The sequence below is a fragment of the Zalophus californianus genome, chromosome 3 (assembly GCF_009762305.2).
Source record: "Zalophus californianus isolate mZalCal1 chromosome 3, mZalCal1.pri.v2, whole genome shotgun sequence".
Classification (NCBI taxonomy): domain Eukaryota; kingdom Metazoa; phylum Chordata; class Mammalia; order Carnivora; family Otariidae; genus Zalophus; species Zalophus californianus.
Window position 1 is genome coordinate 66,804,143 of NC_045597.1, and position 24,006 is coordinate 66,828,148.

Sequence of the window (24,006 nt, forward strand, 5' to 3'; positions counted from 1 at the left end):
CATGGCAGAAAACAAACATGCCAAAATAGAAAGCAAAGGGGTGGATATTGTGGCAAAGTATGGTAAGGGGTTTTGGGTCAGAGAGGTGGTCTCTCAGTCACCCAGGGAAATGGGTTTACCTCAGAATATGCTACATTCTTTCTCCTCTGCTACAGAAATTATAGCTCTTAAGGATTATTCTACAGGTGGCCAAGGCTTACTGATTTCTTTTTGTCTCAATTTTAGTAAAATTATAAGAATTCAGACAGGAGAAAAGGACTATTGTTTCTCATATTTTACCATTTACATACAGATAAGCTCAGAACTTCCTGTTCATCATCATTTTTCTTCAGTTTACAATTGGGGTTGGATATGAATTAATTAATATACAAGGATGAAAGTGTTATATCATGTTTGAGTATCACATATAGTATAGGTAGCTTAGAAAATAAATATTCTGTAATATAAAAGTGATTGACTCAAAATTTATTATACTCCCTAACTTCTCTAGGAGTTGAAATAAAAGAAATCAATAATGAAAGACCACATGGAAATAATCAAAAGTAATTTGAATTGTATGTTCTTTAAATCTTTTGATTAAATTTTCATTGAGAGATGTCATAAATAATTGGGTAAACAGATAGTTGAGTCTGCCCTCCTGTTGCAATTGTGCAGTAGGTATTCTCCCCAAGACACATACAATGGAAATTTTCTGATTATTTCATACTTATATGGTCTTTCTTTTTCCTTCAAAATGTCTATACTTTTACTATATATTTTCTCCATATTTTCTAATAATTTTATTATAACCCAAGATGACAGTAATCTTTATGCATCACTATATTTTCCATTTCCTACTAAACTTCTATTTATATTTAAGACATATTACAACCTTTATGGTAAGAAAGATGATATATTCATAACAATTCCAAAAAACTTTAAATGCCTAATGTGCCCCTTTAACTTTGAGATGACATTATACCAGAGATAAAAGTTGGGGTCAGGCATTGTCCAGAGAAAAAGGCAGGGATTTATTAGATATTCAGGAATGAAACAGTGGCTTTATTACTTCTAAAAACAGAGGCAGAACTTGTGAAAACAAACACCAGGAACTAACCAATGCTAATCACAAGTTAGAAATTTGTTATCAACCTCAATTCTATGCTATTAACATACTACAATATTTATATTAAAAAATACCCCCAAGGAAATATTGTTTCATATACTGCCTGGAAATGAGTTAACTTCCCACATCACAAATTAAACTCAAATAAATATATTGCATGGTTACGTAATTTCTGGTGTGCTTTAAATGAATCTAGACACTACTCTACCTATGTCACAGGTTTGTTTCTCTCCAGACCTTTGCTCAGTTTCCCCAGCCTGAATCTTCTTCCTTGCTTACGCTGTGTGGAAAGTCCATTAACTGCAATGGGTCCATCTTTCGTCTATCTCAATAAAGCTTCCCACAAAAGTCTTATTGTTGCTTCATAGGACCAATTTTTTGATCCATATGTAGTATCTGATTATATTCAACTTAAAATATCATGTCACATTTTTTTGGTCATTGATTTCAAATTCAGCTATGTAACAGGAAAGTTTCACAGATAACACCAGACTCCTTTTAGAAATGAAAGAACGTTATCAATAAATCTTCAATAACCATCGCAATGCTAATATAAAAGAGCAGTCACTAAATAAATGTGACATAATTTCATCAGATAACTAGGATTTCATATTTCCAAAGATGCTTTTAAAAAGTCTAGTCCATCTCTAGTTTTCTTACACTTATAATCTCACTATACACATCCAAATTTTTTTCAATACTTGGTACTCATGAATGAGTATGCATTACTAGGTCTCCATATTCATCTATGTTTTTTTTTTTTTTTTTTTACCTCCCTCTTTTGGTTTATTATAGTTAGAAGAAAAGTATGGCTTTTTCCTTTGTACCATCTGAATAAACTATCAAATTGGAGAACAAATGAAAAATTTAAAAGTTCAAAGTCCAAATCATTTGAAGAAGGAGACTGTTCTTCAGTTGTGGTTCTTTTGTAAGTGCTGTGTTTAGAAGTCCTGGGTCAGAGCCTTGATTACATCAGTGAAGTCAATAAAGTCCTTTTTACTTAAGTATATGAAGTATTTAGAAAAACAAACAAAACCACAAAATAATTCATGTTAGTAACTTCATACACAAATCCTAAAGACACTTGGAAGGCTGACTTCTATTTTATGTTACTTATACATTTTGGGGTTTCCAATGAGAATAAAAATGATTTATTAAGCATACCTTTTGCTTAATCAGTACTTCAAGTCAGAAAGTACTTGAATATTGAGAGACATTACGTTTTACATAAAAGTTTCTCAATTTATAAAACATTTTCTATTGACAGATAAGGCACAGAAAAATCCAAGTGACATCTGCTAAGCTTTACTTAGGAAAACTTAAAGAAATCCTGTGGGATAACATCACTCAATTTTTCCTGGAGTACCTCTGATGGAGACTTCCTAAAAAAAAAAAATCTGGAAATAATTAGAAACTATTATAGTACCTAAAAAGTTTACTTGAAAACTAAATCTGCTATTCATCAAAGAACATAATACACTCAGAATAATGTAATGGAAAAATAAGGCACACATATAGAATGACATAAAGCACCTCAACCAAATCTGATTGCAAAACATAAAAAAAAGAAAAAAAAGGTTGACAGAAGAAAGTATCAGACCTGTGATACGTGAAGAACTCTGTAGGAGACCCTGCACTTAACTGATTAAGCAATGATTTTGTTAAAACAGTATATATTAATTATTTTACTAATTTTACTTTATTTCTGTTCATTTTACATCCAAATGACAAGAAACCATTTTTTTAAAAAGATACTAAGTACAAGTTTAATACAAATTTAAATGGAAGAAGAATTAATAGTTAATTCTTAAGATTTACTTTTGTGTCTTAAGATCTGCATGGAGAAGAAAAGTATCCAAAATACAGTAAAAATATTTTGGGTATTTCTGGAGCAATAAATGCAATATAATGATAATGCTAATAGCTTCTTAAAACTTAAAATATGTTCTCTACAGAGACCTAAAATTCCACTGGGGGGTAGACTGGATGGCATGTCCCTTGGAGTTTAAAAGGCTGTCCATATGAAATGAATTATCCTTGACAAGTACCTTCAGACACTTGTAATATGATCTCATGTAAATTTAGACCATATTTTGCACACAAACCAGTGGCAATAGTAAGTTTATTCAGGAGCTCAGATAAGAAGGGAAGAAAAACTGATATCCTTAATAATAGTCGTTAACATGAAATTTCCGAAATGAAAAGCATAAAAATAAAAGCATCTAATGTATTGTAGCAAATGAAAGAAAAACAAATATTAAGAGAAAAGTTGCATTTTTTTTCATTTTCAACCCCTAGCTACCTAGTCTCTCCAAACAAAATTTCATCCTTCAATAGTTTATTTAAATTTGGAAAAAGAAAAACACATTTTAAGTAAATAAATAAACTGGAAAATTCCATTTACATTGGAATTTTAATAACATAATATAATCAAAATATTATAATAAATCATAACAACATAGAGCTATAAATATTTACAAGAAGCTGACTGTACAATAAAACAAAAGGACAACTCAGAACTCTGTAGCTTTAAGGATTCCTCAGGATTGCCTTGTGCCTTGGCACAGACAGCCCTACAAACTTTGCTAATTCTCCTGGGATCGGCTCCATTGTCCAAGAGATGCATTAAGGCCTGTACAAGAGAACCCAGCTTTGGAGAGTGCTAGGCCAAGCAAGCTCCACAGCATCATTAACTTTATTTATTTTTCTTTATCAGAAGTCTGCTACTGCTACGGTTGTCCTGCTAATGGATGAAAATAGGATATAGATCATCTTGAATTTGAGCGGTAGAGAAAAATGACAGATTATTTTAAGAAATTTTAAAGGCATGTGTATTTTTTTGTGGGTCCGTAAAACCAAGATTTTATATAACCATGGAATAATTAATGATTGTCAAAAGTGGTTTTATAAGCTAATTTCACAGTAGAATAATAAATTCCTCCCACTTGAACTGTATTAAAGAAAGATTATTACTCAGTTATATCTTTAAAAATATTTTGTGGAAAGCAACACTTCAGGTTTAACAAAATAGCAAAACAACTGGAACTATTTTTTACAAATGTACATTTTGTAGTCACTTAAATGAGGTATATTTAATCAATTAACCACTATATAACTACTGTATATTTAAATACACTCTGAATTATTTAAAAAATTCAACTTAAAAATCAAACTGAGAGACATGTTTATAATATTGCTTTGCCGAAACACTGAAAGAAAGTGCACTGCATAGAGTGCTGAAATTTCTCACTCTTCCTTTCAATCAATATCTGAGGCAAAGTTTCATCTCTAGGGCCCTTAATGGCAGGAATTCCTGGAGCCAGCAAATGAGTAATGTTAAACCTATGATTAGATGATGAGGCCATCAAAGACACTAGACCCTAATGCTACATTCTTCTTTATTTCTCAGAACTGCAGTAAAACCCTGAGCTAAAGAAGAAGGAATTTTTTCTCCACAAAAGCATTTTTTTTTATTAAATAAATGTACATCACCAAGAACCTAAAAGGCCCAACAGATCTCTCAGAATGTCTCTTGAACTCAGGACTCTGGCATTAGGTAACAATTCTCAAACGCCCTGCAGATGAACTCCTGCCAGGGATGCTGTTTTCTTTAACTTCTTCCTTATTAATATTCTTCATATTCTTCCCGGCTGAAAAGGAGGGAATGGACCTAATGGTTTCCCTATGAATATATTCTTGAAGAAAGTAAACCTGAAGACTGGAAATCAATAGGTAAGTTTTGGTTGTTTTGTGTTTGCTAATATTTTAAAGGATCAATTGAAGCCATATTGTTTATTTGGGAGTTAGCTGCGGCTTTGGGCAGACCTCAAGGTCAGTAACTAGAAACAGTTTAGATGTATTTTTCTATTGAGGAAACTAAGAATAAATGTAATAACTACCTATTATAAACATATATAACCTGTCTTTCTTGTTCTCACATTACAAAATATTTAGTACTTATATGAAAATCAGGATCATTAGGGGACTTGACAGAGCTGGCAAGAAGAAAGACCACTGGGTCCCTAATTTCAGTTATCAGAAAAATGTTATATATATATTTTTAGTTTCTTGTAACTGCTAAGAAGAAAGAATACCCAACGACTACAAATTCTATTTAAATAATCTGATTATTAAAGATAAACAGCACAAGCAGATTTTTAGAATTTACACTGAAATATACAAATTACATTAAAAAAAGAAAGCAACCAGGTATTGTATCAAAGACCACTCACTAATGAGCTATATTTTATATCACGGCTATTGCATGAAGAAGACTTTGTTTTCATTATCTGTAATCTAATAGAAGAAAACATGTAATAATAAATGTCAGAATTATAAATTCTACTGTACCATTTTTAAAAGGTAGAATGTAAAGAAGGGTATCAAAAGATCTATAAGAGATTTTACATACATATATGCACACACACATAGAGATATATATATATTTTTTGCAAATAGGGGACAATAGAAGGATAGAAAGGTGGGCAAGAATAAGACAGCTAAAGAGAGTGGAAGAAGGGAGAGGGAGACTGAATCAATATTTACATGGTATGATCATCTGCATAAAAATATATCTTAAATTATTTTCTTCATCGATGGGATAAGAAATGGAAGTTTTAAAAATATATAAACATATACATATATATATGCACATGCATCCTACTGCTAATGACAAGAAAAAAAAAACCTCATGTAGTTTAATGTAATCCAGTGAAAGAGATTTCCTACCTGAGAACAAAGCAGCATAACAAGCTCAACCACAGACGTGCTAGATTTCATACAAACGAGGCCTGCAACAAAGAAAGGTTGAACAAAATGAAATTACCATGGTAGAAATCATCATTCCAAGTTAATTCATTATGTAATTTTAATTTACAAAAACTTTCTTTAAAATAGAACTCCTAAAATAAAACAAATGGAAACATTCACTAACACATATTTTTTATGGCATTAATTTCAAAATATTCAGATATTCAAGAAGATGTAGAAAACATACTAAAAACTGACTTTATGCTTGGGTTATTTATTTGGTCAAGGCATTTCTTATATATAAATAGTGGAAGGTAGTTATTGGAATTGGTGAGCTTGTTAGAGCTACTTTTAATCCAATTACATTCCCTATGTGATTGTCTCCTGGAGTAAGGAGCAATAATCAGTGAAGATCTTCCTAAATTTTCTTCTAAAAAACAAAATTAAAATAATTTACAAATAAATAACTCCCCATAGGTTGTCAGTTGTTAAATGTTTTTAAAATATGAAAAAATGAATTTCACACACAATTAATATGTTAAACAATGTTTATAAAATCTTCCACTGTTCTGTTTCCAAAGTCTCTGAACAGCCATCAGAAGAGAAAAGAATGAAATGTTGTAATTTGTACATAATAATGGCTACTACTCACTGTTCACTTACTGTGTGCTAGGCACTGTGTTAAGTGCCTTATATTCATAGTGTCATTTAATTCTTATTTCTACTCCGTTACATACTATTATTATACCCATACTACAGATAAGAAAATATTCTTCCTATAAACAGTTTAAACCTTAATTATTCATCAAGACATTTCCCAATTTAAAGGATGACTGCTGAATAACATGTAATAAGAAAGCAAGAAAGCAGATCATGGTTGGTAGTTTTTCTTAAAGTGCCAACAATGGAGGAAGATGTAACTAAGGATTAAGAACAATCTCGGGTTGAGAGTATAAAATCATGATGCTTACTAACGTAAAAAAGAGTTTTAAAATTTTTCACTTTTTAAGAAAATTAATGTTTGTTTTTTCTTTTCAGTGAGGACAAAAGTAATCAGTAAAAGCACTGGATAGCAAGAAATGCCATGGTCTTACATTAGTTGTTGCTAAACGGAAAGTTGAAGTGAAACCAGTTTTTTCTTCTTAAGGTGATTTCAATAAATAGTCTCAAATGCCTTCTAGGCTCTAGCATGTATATTTATTGTAGGTAGTGGATAAATACCCTTTTGTGCCCACCCTGCTAACGACCCTATCCTTATTGTACACATGACAGAAAAAGCTGTAAAAAGGCACTAGTATTCCATCTTATCAGATCTTTGGGCAGACAGTTAACTAATGAAATAAGAGGCAGATGTGAAAAGCTCATTTAAGAGACAATTGCTGTAATTGATCAGCAATTCTCATGCTCAGGAGCTAGAGAGTCAAAAAGATTAATGGGACATTTATCACCTGTTGGCTACTCAACTATCTGAAATTCTGACAAAGAAAAACTAAGGAAAAGGCCAAAGGACTATGCACAGCAAAAGAACCGTAATTATGATTCGTACTCCATATCAATTTAGATTTTAGACTTGCAGGCTAAATAAAGGATGACTATATAAAGAATTACCATACATTTATTCCATGTATTAGAATTTTTTAAATACATAACAACTTAAAGTAAAAATTAGGAAAAACATGCAATTGCATTAATTTCTGACTGATATTTTAAATGAACTTCTAAAAAACTCCTATGTAACAAGAATGTTCATAATTTTTACAAATTGTACCATACAGAAAATATAAACAAATGTTCCATCAATGTTTTGTTCAAAAGACATGACAACAATTAACAAGGATAGCAAAATTGCAATTTGCAAACAGTATGGCCATTGTGATTTCAACTTCATAGATCCACACCCCTTTATTAGTGTGTTTTGCCTAATTAGTTTTAAACAGAATGAACTAATGGATTCTCCTTAAAAAGAAAAAAAAAATCTAACCTTGACAATGAGAACACAAGCAGGGGCAATTCTGGAAGACTTATCAACTTTCAAATATTACACAATCACTTTGGTTGGAAGTATTTCTAGGTGTTAACAAAAGTATTTATTAAAACAAGTACGCAAATTCCACTGTTTTTTATTAGAAATACTAAAAATACAAGCAATGTCTGATGATATTCTATTCTTGCACACTTTCTAAATAAAGAAGTCTCCATATCTGAAGGTTTAAGATGTAGCAATAAACATGGTTTTGTATTAACTTTAATCATAAGCTCAAGAAAGCCACATTTATCTAGTGATGCTATAAATACTCAAGCTATATAAGCATAAGGCAAATATTTTATAAGTGTGTATTTCAAACAGGTTGATTTTATCCTTTTTGTATCTGGCAAGAAATTCATGATCAAATCAACTCATTTGGCATCTACTCATATAAGCAAAGTACAGTGTTAGCACTGAGGAATTTATAGTAATGGGTAAGACATTATCTACACCTTCCTATGTGCTCCATGTTTTAATTCAAATCTAAGATTATCTAGCATTTACCTGGGGCTTTTTCATTTACAAATCATTTTTATGTATGCTATCTCATTTGGTTCTCTTAATAACTCTTTGAGTTAGTTATTATTACCTCATATGATAGAAAAAATTAAGAGTCAGTGACTAGGTCAAGAGGTATCATTCAGTAAGTGGTAGAATTGGAACCCGAATTCAAGTCACCTAACTTGAAAGGTCATTTGATGTTTGCTGCAGAGCTATATAAATAATTAAATATGAATAGGATGGCAATATGTCTCTATGAGAAAGGTCATAATGGTTAATTCCAACTGGGATGATTTTGAGTTTTCTTGGAGAAGGTAGCATGTGTTGGTCAGACATGGGGACAAAAAGCACTATCTTTAGCAAAAGCACAGAGGGAGAAGGGAACAAAGGAAAAATCTGAAAGACCTTTATTGTTTGGGAGATGCATGAGTAGAATAGGTGGTGTTTGAAAGCGGGAATGAGGGCTATCATAAAATTCAAAGATAAAGATCGAAAGCGGTAAAATTGTAAATGTTTTTGAAAGAGAAAGAATTTGCAAGTTATAAAATGGGGGAAATGATGCTAAGCCTTAGTATTCCTATTCCATTATCACTTATCCCGCCCTGTCAACTGAGAAGTAGCCCCCAAAGGAGCTGTACACATTTGCCTCGCCATCAAAAATCTAGTTAGAGGCATTGGTCAGTTAATAGAATATTTTCATCAGCATATATACATTCACCAAAATAAACATTCTGACTAGGAATACTAATCCAATACTTTATACCATACAGGTTACCAGTATAAAATTAACACCTGGAGTGAAGACAATAAATATGTGAGCAAACGGGGCCCGTATGTAAAGGAGGTATTCGACAGTGAAGAAAACTATCTAGGAAGAGTTTTTGAATATATTATGAACAGCACTGTTGAAAGATAAGGTCAGCTAACTGAGTGGTTAACATACAAGCACTTGAGAAGATTAATTAGATGGACAAATTTGAGGTGGTCCAGATGCAAGAAGCAAAGAATGAATAGAACCAAGTAAACCATCATCCCAAACACTGGCAGTCTTTTAGGTGCCCCCCTACTAGGGGTAAGAAGTCAGTTTTATTTTCAGAATGACACTTCCTCACCATAAACAACAAAATAATCAAAACCCCACCAAAACCCACTAAAATGTAAGATGAATATGAAGTTAGAAGTTTGACCTTTGGGACAAAGCTATCTTTCTTTTTTTTTTTTTAAGATTTTATTTATTTATTTGAGAGAGAGAATGAGAGAGAGAGAGAGCATGAGAGGGGGGAGGGTCAGAGGGAGAAGCAGACTCCCCGCTGAGCCGGGAGCCTGATGTGGGACTCCACCTCGGGATTCCAGGATCATGACCTGAGCTGAAGGCAGTCGCTTAACCAACTGGGCCACCCAGGCGCCCCAAAGCTATCTTTCTTAATACAAGGAATACTGCAAGGTACAGTGATGCTGTTTTACTACAGAGCTGTCAGACTCTTCTTAGTCTATCTGTGAGTCTGACTTTATGTATCTGTAGAATTTGATCAAGTTAAAAGCCTTTCACAGCTTTAAAATAGTGTAGGCAAAGTGCATCCCTAGCAGGATGTTCCTCACAGTGGGAGGTAAAGGGTGTGAAGCCTTACAGTGATAAGCAAGGAATAATAGTCCAACCAAGAAATCATACTCCAAGCAAGAAATCACATGCATGGGGCGCCAGAGTGGCTCAGTTGGTTAAGTGGCCACCTCTTGGTTTTGGTCAGGTCATGATCCCAGGGGTCCTTGGATCTAGCCCAGTTTCCAGCCCCATGCTCAGCAGAAGAGTCTGCTTGAGGATTCTCTCTCTCCCTCTGCCTGTCCCCCTGCTCACACACACTCTCTCTCAAATAAATAAATAATAAATAAATAAATCTTAAAAAAAAAAAGTAATCACACCCATAAGCGGGACTCATCTTCTAAGCAGTGTCAGAATTTTCTTTCAGCAAGGGCCCTCTTCCAAGAGAGGAGACTCAGAGACATCTATGACTAGGGCAGGGCTCTGAGTACACTCTCATTAAATGCCAATTAAATGAATAAATCTTAGAGACCATCATCACTGAGTAACTTCTGTAGGTGACAGAGGAAAAAAATAAGAGTAATTTTTGGGGAATAAGCCCCAATTCATTCAAAAAGCATTTATTGAGTGTAATGTCTAATGTGCTAAATACCATGTCAGGTACTAAGTATAAAAAGAAGTGAGGAAAGTGGCACAGCTTTCGTAAACAAATAGCCATGAGATAGAATCCTAGGAGATACACAGAGAGCATAAAGTGTTAGAATCGCAGAAAGTAGTGAGCAACTCTGCTGAGGAGAATTTAGGGGTATGTGATATATCAGTTGGATGCTGTTGAGCTCATCTGGGCAAAAAAAGAAAGAAGGGAAAGTCATCTAAGGCAACAGAAATATGAGAGGTATAAAGAAACATGAAATAGCTAGTAAAACAGGGTTGGAATATTATGTTGGGTTGTTCAGAGGATGGAAGGCAAGGAGTGGAAATGAAGAGAGAGGGAGACAGGAAGCAGGGCCATATATGGTGTGGATTCCTAGTGGCAAACAGGGAGCCACTGAAGGACTCTAAGCAGGGGGCAGACATAATCCCATCTATTTGGAAAGATCCCTTTCTGTCAGTATATAGGATGAAATCCATAACTGCAAAGTCTAGTCAAGATAAGGAAAGCCTGAGCTGAAGGCAGTGGCAATGCAAATGGAGGAAGATGTGAAAGCCATTTTGGAATGAAACAATACAATATTTTTAGACAATAGAATATGAGCTTAAACGATAGGGTAAAGGAGCAGTGCTGAATGATGACACTTTTTACTTGAGCTAGAGAAAACAAATGAAGAAGGCATGTGGAAAGAGAGTGCTGGCTTTCATTCTGGATGAAATTAGGAATATAGGCAAAAAAATTAATGTTGAGCTTTAGGAGTTTTTTTTAAGTATAGATGCTGTAACTCTTACAAACCAGATATAAACAAATCAGGCAGATAGCATGCTGTTGAAGAAAATATAATTGTGTAATTTTTTTAAGAGCCCCATTAGCAGATAGACTACCAGTAATAATCCTACAAATAGTTTTAAGATCTACATTTTTCCATTTCTCCTCACAATAAAATATACAAGTTAGTTTTCCATCAAACAGACATGACTATTCTGGTAATTTGAATTTTAAAAATCAAGTCTTCCCAGGACTACTTACTTTTTAAATAACTTTCTAATGATTTTAACTTCCTTAAATTCCAAAATTCGTAGAGATTAAGTGGCACTGAAATAGTTTCATCTTAGTAATAAATGTTGAATTAGAACAACAGGCCTTGAAAGGAACTGTACAGGCTCACTAGGCTTCATTTGCTTTAGTATCAGTGGTGTACAGCTGGGGATTTCTTTGAAATTCTCTGTTCTATGTAGTTTTATAAAACATTATGAAGCATTCTGAAATACAGTGTATAACCACAAAGTGTCTCTTTTATGACCTCTACAATACTTACACATCTCTATCAGCATAATAGCAATTTCCTTTGTTTGTTTTTTACCAGCCTTTTACTTTTTTATCTGCAATATGCAATTTGTTTCCTTGTGTGTCACTCTGTATAATCCTGTATGTAACTACTTTCAGTTCTACCGTTTAAGTCATCTGAACTTCTTAAGGTCAAAACAAGAATTAGCAAACCAAGTAATTTGTGTGGCTTTCTAATTTAAAATAAAAAAACTGAAACCAAACAAAAAATCACTATTAAACATCCTTTGAAATAATAATGGCCTGAATATTATTATTGCTACAACTAATATTAATATCTGCATAGGTAATAGTACTACTTTCCTATTTCAAGATTTGCCTACATGTTTGTTCAGAGATTTTAATTTAAAACTGCACTACAAATGGAAACAATTATATTACCTTACAGAAACTAAAATAACATTGTTCATTTTCTAAGAAAAAGCTTAAGTGTAATTAAACCATTACAGCTTATTATTATATTTAGATTATAAATTTTAAGTGAAAAAACCCCCCAAATACTGTAAAGACAGTGAGAGTTCATTCATTCATCAATTTACTCTAGTTCGTTAAAAACTCAGTTATCACCAACTTATGGCAGTCTTTTTTTTATCTGTGTATTCCAATATTCTATAGTCTTTTTTTTTTTTTTATTATGCTACATTATGTTAACTTATGGCAGTCTTAATGTCTTTAGAATAAGAACAAAACTGAAGTCTCTGGACATATCACATATATCAGGGGTCAGCAAACTTTTTCTGTAAAGGCACAGATACAGTATTTTGGCTTTGGTAGCTGCCATAATTTTCTGTCACAACTACTCAATGCTGCCATTGTAGGTTCAAAAGCAGCCACACAACACATAAAATCAATGAGCTTGGCTGTCTTCCATAAAAACTACTTATCGCAAGGCATGTGGGTACATGTGCATATGTGTATGTGTGTGAGGAAGAGAGAGAACGCATACATAGGCACACATACTCACATATGCATCTACAGATTTTTAAAACTGCAGGGGAAATTATTTTAAATATGTATCTGTGATGCTTTATAATTTCAAATCCAAAAAGCTCTGAAAAAGAAAAGCTTTCTTGTAAGATTGTCACAAACTCAGTTATCAGCAACATTTCACCTAAATAATAGGAAGCTCTTTATAATCTTTATTCTACTTAGTGTGAATGTCTCTATGTATTACTGAAGACATATTGAGGTGTTTGATTAACAAGCTACCCCATACTCCTGTGAAGATTCTATGAAATAACACATATAGGTACCTATTACCTTTCTTGAGTCCCAAAGTATCTACGTTACAAGACACATTTAGCTCTAAGGTTTTGAGTATGGCATTGTAGGCATTTATTAAAATTTTAAAAATGTGACAGCTTTTTAAAAGTGAGAAATCAGTGGTATTCTCACATGAAATATTTTTTATTATTTTGTTAATCACCATACATTACATCATTAGTTTTTGATGTAGTGTTCCATGATTCATTGTTCGTGTACAACACCCAGTGCTCCATTCAGTACGTGCCCTCTTTAATACCTATCACCAGGCTAACCCATCCCCCCACACCCCTCCCCTCTAGAACCCTGTTTGTTTCTCAGAGTCCACAGTCTCTCATGGTTCGTCTCCCCGACCTATCCCCACCCCTTCATTTCTCCCTTCTACTATCTTTTTTTTTTAACATAGAGTGTATTACTTGTTTCAGAGGTACAGGTCTGTGATTCAACAGTCTTACACAATTCACAGCACTCACCATAGCACATACCCTCCCCAATGTCTATCACCCAGCTACCCCATCCCTCACATGAAATATTTTGAAAGATTCATAAATTAATATTAATATTAATTATAATTTCAAAGTAATTTGATATTGTACCTTTCCCCATGGAAATTCCATATATTCAGAACTAAAAATCTATTTCTATATGGGAATGGATGGCTAAGTGCTTTTAAGCTGTAAATCTAGAGTGTGTAGCTTGATCAGATATAAAATTAATTGTAACTGTAGTTACACAATATCCAAATAATCATTTTGACTGATTTATTTAAATTCTATTTTTTGTTGTTATTATGTTGATATAGCATAGGAATCTTACGGACTGAGGATATATTTTCTTTTTTTACAGTTTTGCTCCTGCTAAGAATGTTTGCATAGTGATAGGGCTGAAGTTCCTAAAACTCATAGATATTTCTTCCACACAATGATAGATTATAATTAAAAAATGAAGATATAGTGATGGTTAATACATAGATATTTATTAGTGACCTGATTATAATATGAGCTGAGCTGAAGAGAATATTCTAACGGCACTGTTAACACCTATTAAATATAAAACACTGCCACAAATTTACTCTTTTGTTACTTATGCTTTAGAAATGGTCATTTTCTGCTAGCTCATCAAAAATGTCATGTCAGGGGAAATGTTCTGGCAAATTCCTAATGTCCAATGTCATTCTTTTCTTGTTTCCATATGACTAAACTTCTGTTTGCATGTTCCATTTTAGTATCATTTTTCATTTACACATACTAAAAAACAGATTACAACTTCTAAATCATTTCGGATTAATTAAGTTTTGAGTTGGCTATCTCTTGAGACATTTTCATTTAAATAACTTATTTATGGAACTGTAAGTAAGCCACTGCTGTATGAACAGAGATGATACAGTCTTTGACCACAAGGAGCTAAAGCCCAGTTACAAAGATAATATATTTATGAAGGATTCTAGAGAGTATTATACTGAAAAAATTACAACAAAGCACTATGCCTCAAAATAACTTAAAATAATTATTTTTGAAGTTTTCATTAAGCACTTTGATTCATAGTATTAGATTCAAGTTTCCACTACAAAAGTGATTGACCTGAGTGTCTTGGTCCTTTTCTTGACTTCCTGACTTAATCACAACAGCAATGAAAAAGGATGAAAAAAGGGAAATAAGAGACACTTTCACTATAATAAATCATCTGGATCCCTCAATTCTCTTTGGGTTAAATTTAATTATAGAACCAATTGTTATTTCTATCTCACTTCCCTGCACCAATTTTCTTCTCCCTTCCCTGTACTCCTTCAAATTCCAAAAAGCCTCAATTAAATTCTAAAACTACTAAACTATGCCTTGTCCAAATTTTGACATTACCCAAGAAAAGACTTTGGTCCCAAATAATCATTAAGAATGATACATGTGTTTTAGCCCTCTATTTCATTAATATTAATAATCAAAAGAGTAGAAAATATTTCAAGTTAGTCATACAATTAAATCACATGAATGATTACAGTTGAATAAAAATGGCTAAACTGATACCTTCATATTAAAAATAAAACAACTTACATTCTATAAAATATGGGATTCTCCTTTTAAACATAGTATATATAAATGTATAATTTATATAGTTATAGTTCCAAACTACCCAAATTTTGACTTTCATTGATTTACCTCCTCAAATAAATACATTCAATAATTTTAAGTTCGCAAACTTAAAAGTTGTTTTGTGGGAACATACACCTTTAGGTTCTTTATTTTGGAGTTCAGATAAACACTGGCTCCTTTTCTTTCAAATACGTAAATATAATGCAAAATGGAAATAACTACGCATTTCTTTTAATAATGCAATCATGAGTCTAAAATTAAAAAAACAAACATAATTGGTAAAAGGATATCATTTAATAATTATTGTGATTATGGCATACAGCAGGAAAAAAAGCTTAAGATAGGCTCAAGTAGAAATCAGTCAGATGAACTTCACTTAGTTTCAAAAGTGCATAAACTTTATCCAATGTTTATAGGCTTAAATTGTTGAAGTACTCTGAGAAAATAAAGTTCACAAAGTTCCTTATCTGTGTCAAAGCAATAAATTCTCCAATGTGACCAAAGCTGATTTTCTTTACTGAACTCTGCATTTAGGGCAAAATATTAAATAAAGATGAGTAACCAGTCCAGTTTTCTTCATTTTTAGTAAAAAAATAGGAAGTTCTTGGAACTTGGAAGATTCTTAAATTTTATAACATTGAAGCTATTCTCAAAAGTTACAGAAATTATTTATAAGCATATGATCCTATCTAGGCAATAATTTATTGGGAATATATGCCATGGGTTATACAAACAAAAAGTACAGATCATTAAATTAACAAAATTATTTTGTCTATATCAGAAAATTCTACATCAGGGCAACCCTGTCAGGACCCCTTTCACTTTGGAGAGCTTTTTCTGTATCTTCACTTAATAAACTTCTATGGCTTTACTCACAAACACACACACACACACACATACACACACAAAATCCTACATCAAACTCACACATATCCACAATTCAGAATGATATCTTGGAGTCAAATTATATAGTCACATACTAGAATATAATCTAATAATGATGCAGTAAAGAAATCAGCATGGGCATTGCTTTGTAATTAAAAAATAACACTTTTAAAAAAATAAAAAATAAAAACAAACAATTAAAAAATAACACTTGAAGTATAAAATATTAGACCTACTCATAAATTAAAAGTGAATGGTGCTGTTATTTCTTCTAAACCTTCCTGCAATAATAGATTATAAATAGCAATTAACTTTTGAAACAGTATAAACGGGGAAATCAACAAAATGGAATCAAATAAATAATCACAAAAAAATGTCTGTCAAAAAGTGAAGAGCTAGGCCGCCCGACTCCGGAGTCCAGGCCTGGGGCTGGCTGCGCTGTCTGGGAGCCCCGCACCCCACGCCCAGCCCGCGGGGCTCATAAGGCCAAGCTGCTCAGGCCAACCCCTGACCCCCCTGCCAGCCCTGAGGGACAAGTTCCCTCACAGAGTCTACGGGAGCAGAGCCAGCCACACCGCTGCGGGCGCGTCCAGGCCACCAAATATTCGCCTGCCAGGGGTGGCTGAGGGGGTCCAGTTCCTGGGGGGCCCACCGGGAGTATGTCAGCCGGAGCTCCAACCAGACAGCAACTCTAACTTCATGGGGAGTGCCAAAGATGCCAACGAGAATTGGCACGGAATGCCAGGCCACGTGGAGCCCATCCTGATGATGAGCTCCTCTGAGTTGCCCTCTGACAACCAGGTCTTCCAGGCCCCTGGACTCCCTAGGGGGAGGTGCGCAGCCCACCAGAGGGGGCAGAAATCCCTGGAGCTGAGCTTGAGAAGTTGAGTGGTGTCAGCATAGTCTGCTCCTCCCTGGAAGACAAGGGCTACGCCAGCAGCTCCCTGAGCACCGAAAGCCCCAGCAGCAGTCCTGAGCCTGCCCGTGGGACCCCTTGAGGCCAGGGCCCTCCAGATGCCCTTCTGCCCTTGGTGACCCAGCTGTGCAGCAGCTGCAGGCTCAGGAGCGCTACAAAGAGCAGGAAAGGAGAAGCACCACGTGCACTTGGTGATGCACCGCCGCCTGGCCCTGCTGCAGTGGATCCAGGGCCTGCCCCACCAGCTGGTAGACCAGCAGACCCATCTGCAGGAGAGCTTCAACACCATCCTGGAAAGGAGCTTATCCGCTGTCTCCAACAGAGGGCAGCCCCATACGGGCCCCAGGAGCAGGGCTAAGGGGTCCCATTGCTCCGGGGAGAGAGGGCTAGCCTACAGTATTTATCTGAGGGTTGTGGCTAATCCATTCCCCTGAGATTTCCCAGGCCACCTCTCCACCCTCCCCGCATCACTCCTCTCAGACTTTGCTCTGCTAAGGCTGTTGTCCCTGATGGTGGATTTGCTGTGGGAAGTGTGGTGGCTGCTCTGGCCTGCCATGGCTTTTTGGCCACAATTTTGCCAGGGCAACTGGTAGAGAATTAGTATGAGGGAGGGGAGCTGGGGCTGGTTATTGACACTGGGGCGGGGGTGGGATCAGGGAAGAAGGTAAAGAAGATAAGTCCCACTTGAACTCTGCCTTGGGGCACATGGGAGATGGGTATGGGGGAGATGACAGTGGCAGAACCCCGTGAAGAATAGGAGAAAGGGAATTCTAAAACATCACTTGGAAACAAACCACACTTCTCCACAGCAAAGGAGCAGTTGCAGACCATACTGATTTAAGCTTCTGATGAAAGTGGATGTGTGCTACCCTTGCAAGGAATGGACGAGGTGCTCAAAACTGCTGGGAAAAAAAAAATCTCACTTTCTTCTCTGTGCCTCTACTTGCTGTGCTTCTCTGGCTTTAGCAACACTGAATGTTAAATTAGGTTGGTCTGTTTTCCTGAAATCAGGCTGTCTAGGCCCAGAGGAGCCATAGTCGGCTTTCCAGGGTGGGCAGGGGACAATGTCAGCCCAGCCTCTGGAAGCTCTTAGGATGCTGGGTCATAACCCCTTCCGTCACTGCATGGTCTTTCGGTGGGGGCTGACTGGCTCCAGCAGAGGCTCCATGAAATGGAGAGTGGGTGAATTCTGGGGAGAACTAAGGACTAAGGTAGCCAAGCTCTCTGCTTTGCTTTTGGGAGCCATGAGGATGCAAAACCCTGATGGGTGAGCAGTGGCATGATGCTGAGTCTCCCTATCTGCAAAATGGGGGTGCTCTTCCTCTCTCTAAAGAGTTCTATCCCTGATGGTGGGTGAAGGGCATATTAGTGAGGTTGAAGCAATGGTCCTGGGAACTTTTGTGTCTAGCCCTTGCATGTTGAGTATGAACCTGGCCTCTGGGCCAAGCCAGGGTGAATAAACTGGGGCAGAGAAATGCAAAAAAAAAAAAAAAAAAAAGTGAAGAGCTAGTAATTTCCAAGAATTAACAACATTCATTGTTTCAATACTGTATGCTTACTATATGCCAAACACAAATATGAAACAGCCATGTATTAGAGAAGCCTAAGTTCCAAGCAGATAAATCAATTTAATGCGAAGAGACCGAGTTATCTCAGAATCATTATAGGATGTTGACATGGAAAGCAAGAGAAATAATGTCATTAAAGTAATTCCTATTGTAATTATAAAAAAAAATAGTGGAATTGAGAAATAACAACAGGAAATATTTAACTTGAAGTAATGTGCAGTTATTAATTTCTTAGAAAAATGACTTAGAGATCACTCCAAGATCAGCAATCACAAATAGTATTATTCAATTTGTAAAATGGAATCTGTTTGACATGGACAACTTCCTCTAGTCTTGTCAGTGTATCTAGACGTAAGATGTCTTTTTATATCAAAACAAATATGTAAATAGAAAACATGTTTAATGCAAGAATATTTTCTAGTTTAAAGGTTGCAAAGTACAGCTTTTGAAATTACCTGTATAGACTTTTTAAGTAATTAGTTTCAAAGTTAAAATAATATCCTCACAGAAAACTATCTTTGGTTGGATTTAGTGTAATTAGAATAACCCTATTGAGTAGGGGGAGAACCACATTTTAGGCATGGCTAATAGCATGTAAATTATGCATTTCCTTCCAGATGAAGGAGAAAAAGGAGACAATCATCCTCTAGCTGTTAAAAGTGGTCACAAGTCTAAATTGCAGCTTTCATGGATTCTATTACACACATTAGACTTTATTTTATATCCAATCTAGTAAATTCTGTTAGCCGGATACCAAGCAAAAATAGATTAAAAGCATTGATATTGCACGGAGGGGCAGTGTATATACAAAGAAAGCAGTGAAAACAAAGAAGCTATACAGGAAAATAACTCTGAAGGAGACACAAGGAGAAAAGCTTAGTCTTCTAGAAAATATCCAGAGAGGCAACAGCTCTACATACTTACTGGCTTAAAAATAACTGAAACCAAAAAAATAACATCAAATTGATCAAAATCTAACCATGTATGGCAAAACTTACACAATCTTGGTTTGCATTACTGTATACTAGAAACATTAAAGATGAAATCATCTTACTGTCCTTTGCAGTAATGGAACTAGAAACAGTAAATTTATGAAGTTCTACAATTTATGAGAAACATAATGAAATGTAGTCAATTTAGTTAGAAGAATACTAGAATGATATGAGGTGAGGTCTAGGAAATAGTTACAGGAAACCAAAGATGCTCACTTGGTAAATGAGGAGGTTCCTGGGGAAAGAGTTACTGTAGAAAGAGCTTATTTTTCTTGGGATCCAGAGTCCACCTGAATTGCAGCAACTCCAGCTAATTAAGGGGCATCTGCAATGTGGAACACTGTGTTTTGATACCTGAGAAGGACAGACTGGAGACTGATGGTCAAGGGTGACATGCCCTGCGCCTGACCTCACTATCAGAAACTAGAGACAAGGAACAATAAATGTGGACAGCAGAGATCACAGACCAGGAAAAAGTGTGCTTGTACGTATTCTCTTTGATTGTACTGGTGTTTCAAACACAATGTAGGTGGACACTACTTATTATCTGAATGTTAGTAACAAACCAGTTAGTTCTTACACTTCTTTCTAAATATTTTCATATTTATGTTTACCCAATTTTATTAGTATTACAGAATCCTTTCATCTGAATCTAGTTTTTAATTAAGTCAAAGCAGCTCTGGACTGAAAATCTGAAAATGTGGTTTTAGTGGACAATCTAAATCGCTATGTAAACTTCAGGTAAGACACTTCCCTTCCTTGACATGAAAACTTTTTGCTGGTAAACAGTAGATTATTTTGAAGCTTTAAAAAATTACAACCAAAGCAATACATTTTACTTCTTGATTCAGTACATATAACTGAAAGAAATGCTTCACGAATCAACACTTCCTCTCACTGTGTGCTATACTCTGATCTATGCTATGTCATTATATGCCATTAAAACATACCATCAGGGGTCCTTTACTGATTACACCATACCATTAATAGGGTCTGAACATCACTAGAGGTGAACTGCCTCCTGTTTTTATATGGGCCACAAGCTAAGAATGGTCTTTTACATTTTGAAATGTTTGGGGGAAAAAAAGAAATAAAAATATTTCATGACAATTAAATTTATGTAATATTCACATTTCACTGTTCATAAATAAAATTTTAACTAATAGCTAAGTTCATTCCTTTACATATTATGTGTGGCAACTTCCTCACTACAATGGCAAAATTGAGAACTTATGACAGACTGTATGGCAGCAAATTAGTTTTCAATTAGCAATAATCGCGCCTCGGATAAACCTCATTGGCTACGATACTGCCACCGCGCAAAGCTGTATAGCAGCAAATTAAAGTATTTATTTTTGGCCCCTTAGTGAAAAAAGTCACTGACGCCTATGATAAAGGATACTAATGGTTCTTTGAGGCTTGACTACCCATGGTTCTAAATCCTTCATGTCTTACAGGGCTAACCTGGGAACAAGGGGAAGTAGGTGCATGGTAGTGGAAAGGAAATGATGCAGGAAAGTGTGGGTTTTTGGTCAGTTATTTAGGAATTAGATTTCTATTTCATTCCAGATTTGAAAACAAGAATGAAAAGTGGGAAAACAGACAGGCAGTATTTGGTGGTAGCATAATGATTAAAACCATTTACAGAATCTGTTCCTGTGAGTTCATAGGGCTTTAACTTGTAGCCCTTAAGTGCTTCAGGTTTATGATGGGCCCAGTAAAGGCTGGTAATTGTTTTAGCAAGGATTAGTTTTGGATCTGAAGTGGCCAATTATGTTGCATTGTATTCATAAGTACATTTCAAATTCACAATGATGAAATTAGGCATTGGGTAGAGAAAGTGAAGCCCGTGGCTTCTCTTCACCTTAATATTCTTTATTTGAGTTGAAACTGTCTTTCAACGTTTTTAAATATTCCCTTGTTCACATTAGACCTTTATTTAAGATTTTTTCAATAAAATCTTTTTGTTCTTTTAGCCTTCAGAAGTTCGATAAATTGTTTCTAGTCATATTTGATTTTGTCCCTCCTTGTTCAAAATTCTTCCAAGGATGACTAGGATCTTGTTTGTTTGTTTGTTTCTGCAGAATAGGTGTATTTGGCAAAGTCAATGCCCCTCCCTGCCTTGCCGTAATTTTCAAAAGGAGTCATGAACAAATAAGTACGTGCTTTTCTGTCCCTGGTTTCTCCATCAGGTTTAAACCTGACCAACATGTCATCCATGATGTGTTTTTGTGCATGCTGTGCCATTATTTTACTTTTGTTTTAGGAAAATAGTTGGAAATAAAGCAATATCAAGATAAATATCAGTTTTTTAAAATACAAATAAAACTTCAAGCATTATATTGAAATATATTATTTCCTGTGCAATATTAAAAAATTGGTCACTATCACTCATAAAATCCTCCAGACAATGTTGCAATAAGGTAAACCAGGAATTTTTGCTTTTCGCTTGTTTTAAGTTAAATTATACCCTTCTCTCCGATTATTAAGACCAATTACTGAAATCTACTTGAGTACAGAAAACAATCTCATTTGTTCTACCATCACTATCCATCCACAAGTGTTTTGGGGGGTATGCTGGCAGGTCCTGGAAACCTGGTGGAGTCTGGTCTGGTAAGTGATAGAGACATTACCAAGTAATTAAGCACATACAGGTTACTTACTATAATTTTGATACATACTCTAGAGAAAAAGCACACTGTGCTATTAAAGGTTATAACAAGGGAACCTAACTTAGCAAAGAATATCAGGTAGTCTTCTTAGAGGAACAGCCAGGCAAGTACAGGTAAATGGAAAGCATTTCATGGTCATTAAAAAAGAATTCAATTATGTAAATACTTTTCTGAATCCCTCCTATTCTTCAATGACTAGAAATACATCAACTTCATTTGCTGATTCTATAATTAACTGAAATTAAAGGATTATATAAATAATCCATAAATCGGTTTCTATTCCACATCAATCACTCTACCAACTGGTACACAAAGATATTTATATGTGGCAAATAAATTGTCCCTGCCCTTCTACCACCATTGCCAGATGCTGCTGAACCATAATTTACAATAATAGTCAATTTTTCTTATGTAGGAATCTACTGGAATTTTACATATAGGTATGTCCCATCACCTCATCCATCTCTGCCACCTAGGGTATAGATGGTTCTACTTTGTTGAGTGCATGCTTTGCATGAATCTAGTAAAACAAAAGAAAAAAGTATATAATATTCTCAAGTTGTTTTAAATATGTAACTTAATATTATAAAATTAAAGGCTATAACATTTTATACTCTAAAATCAGAATTCAATAAAAAATGTGGATATTTCTTACAGCAATGTGAAGGACACAACCAACAGCTACTAAACAAACTCAGGATTAACACTATAAACTATTCATATTTTAGACTATAATATGTCCCTAATAAAAATATAAAAATGTTTGAAATACTGGAAAAATAACCACTATAAAATGATAGAACTGCTCAGCAATATACTTCCCCTTTTAAATTTTCCAATTTAGTTTTTCTTTCCCAATTATTTACATATTTATCTAATGTGCATAAATATCTCAAAAGGTAAAAAAAATAAAAGCCTATATTGACATCAAGCTTAGTTTCTGGAAGATCTCATGTAGTTTATTACACATATAAACATTGTATCTAAATCAATATGAAGGCAAATTTTTCACAATGTAAAAATACTTCTTTGTCTCAATATAAACTACATGTGTACCCTCAAAAAGCGGACTTTTATTCAATGTCGTATGTTTCATGGAGTATATAGACCTTGTCTTCATATTATTAAGTGTATGTCAAGCATCTATATATCCTGGTTTTCCAGCTCATACCAGTTTCCTGGGTGTAATTCCAAATATTGGCCCCTTCTCAATTGGAACTGTCGTAATTTGAATGAAAAATTATATGAATATTTTAACTTCATTAGAACAAAAGAGAAACTTGTTCCCTTTCTAAATTATGTTATCATGTAATATATGACACAGGTACTACACTTTATTATTTTGTGAAATAAAAATATTTTCCAATCACCATATCAAAGTAGATGACCCATTTCTTAATAAGGTATAAATCTATCTGCCACTGATGGTAAATTCTTTGCATTCAGTTATTCTTTTAACAGTTCGGCTATGCCATCTGTGACTTTTAGATCACCACTCGTGGTCTACTCTGGATTTGTATGTTGTTATTCCTATTTTCTATTGCTGTGAAGAAGATGCATTCCTGTACACTTTACTTCGAATTTCCTTCCTGGGAGACTAGGAGATGATGTGTTACCTCTGAGTATCTCTCTTAAGTAAACTCTTTCGTAAATATAGTTTTCTCTGACTTCTCATCAATGCTTAATTTTAAATTGTTGGAATATAG

The 24,006-nt window shown here is 34.6% G+C and overlaps 1 protein-coding gene and 1 pseudogene across 14 annotated transcripts in view; both read right to left on the minus strand.

The window, feature by feature from the left end:
• NBEA (neurobeachin) overlaps positions 1–24,006 on the minus strand; it is a 680,715-nt gene that overhangs the window by 341,999 nt on the left and 314,710 nt on the right. For all 14 annotated transcript variants that reach the window (XM_027588285.2, XM_027588293.2, XM_027588287.2 and 11 more), the window contains one exon: positions 5,834–5,895. In XM_027588285.2, coding sequence (XP_027444086.1) covers positions 5,834–5,895 — 62 coding nt within the window. The remainder of the gene's footprint in view (positions 1–5,833; positions 5,896–24,006) is intronic.
• LOC113921047 lies at positions 20,769–20,955 on the minus strand (annotated as a pseudogene).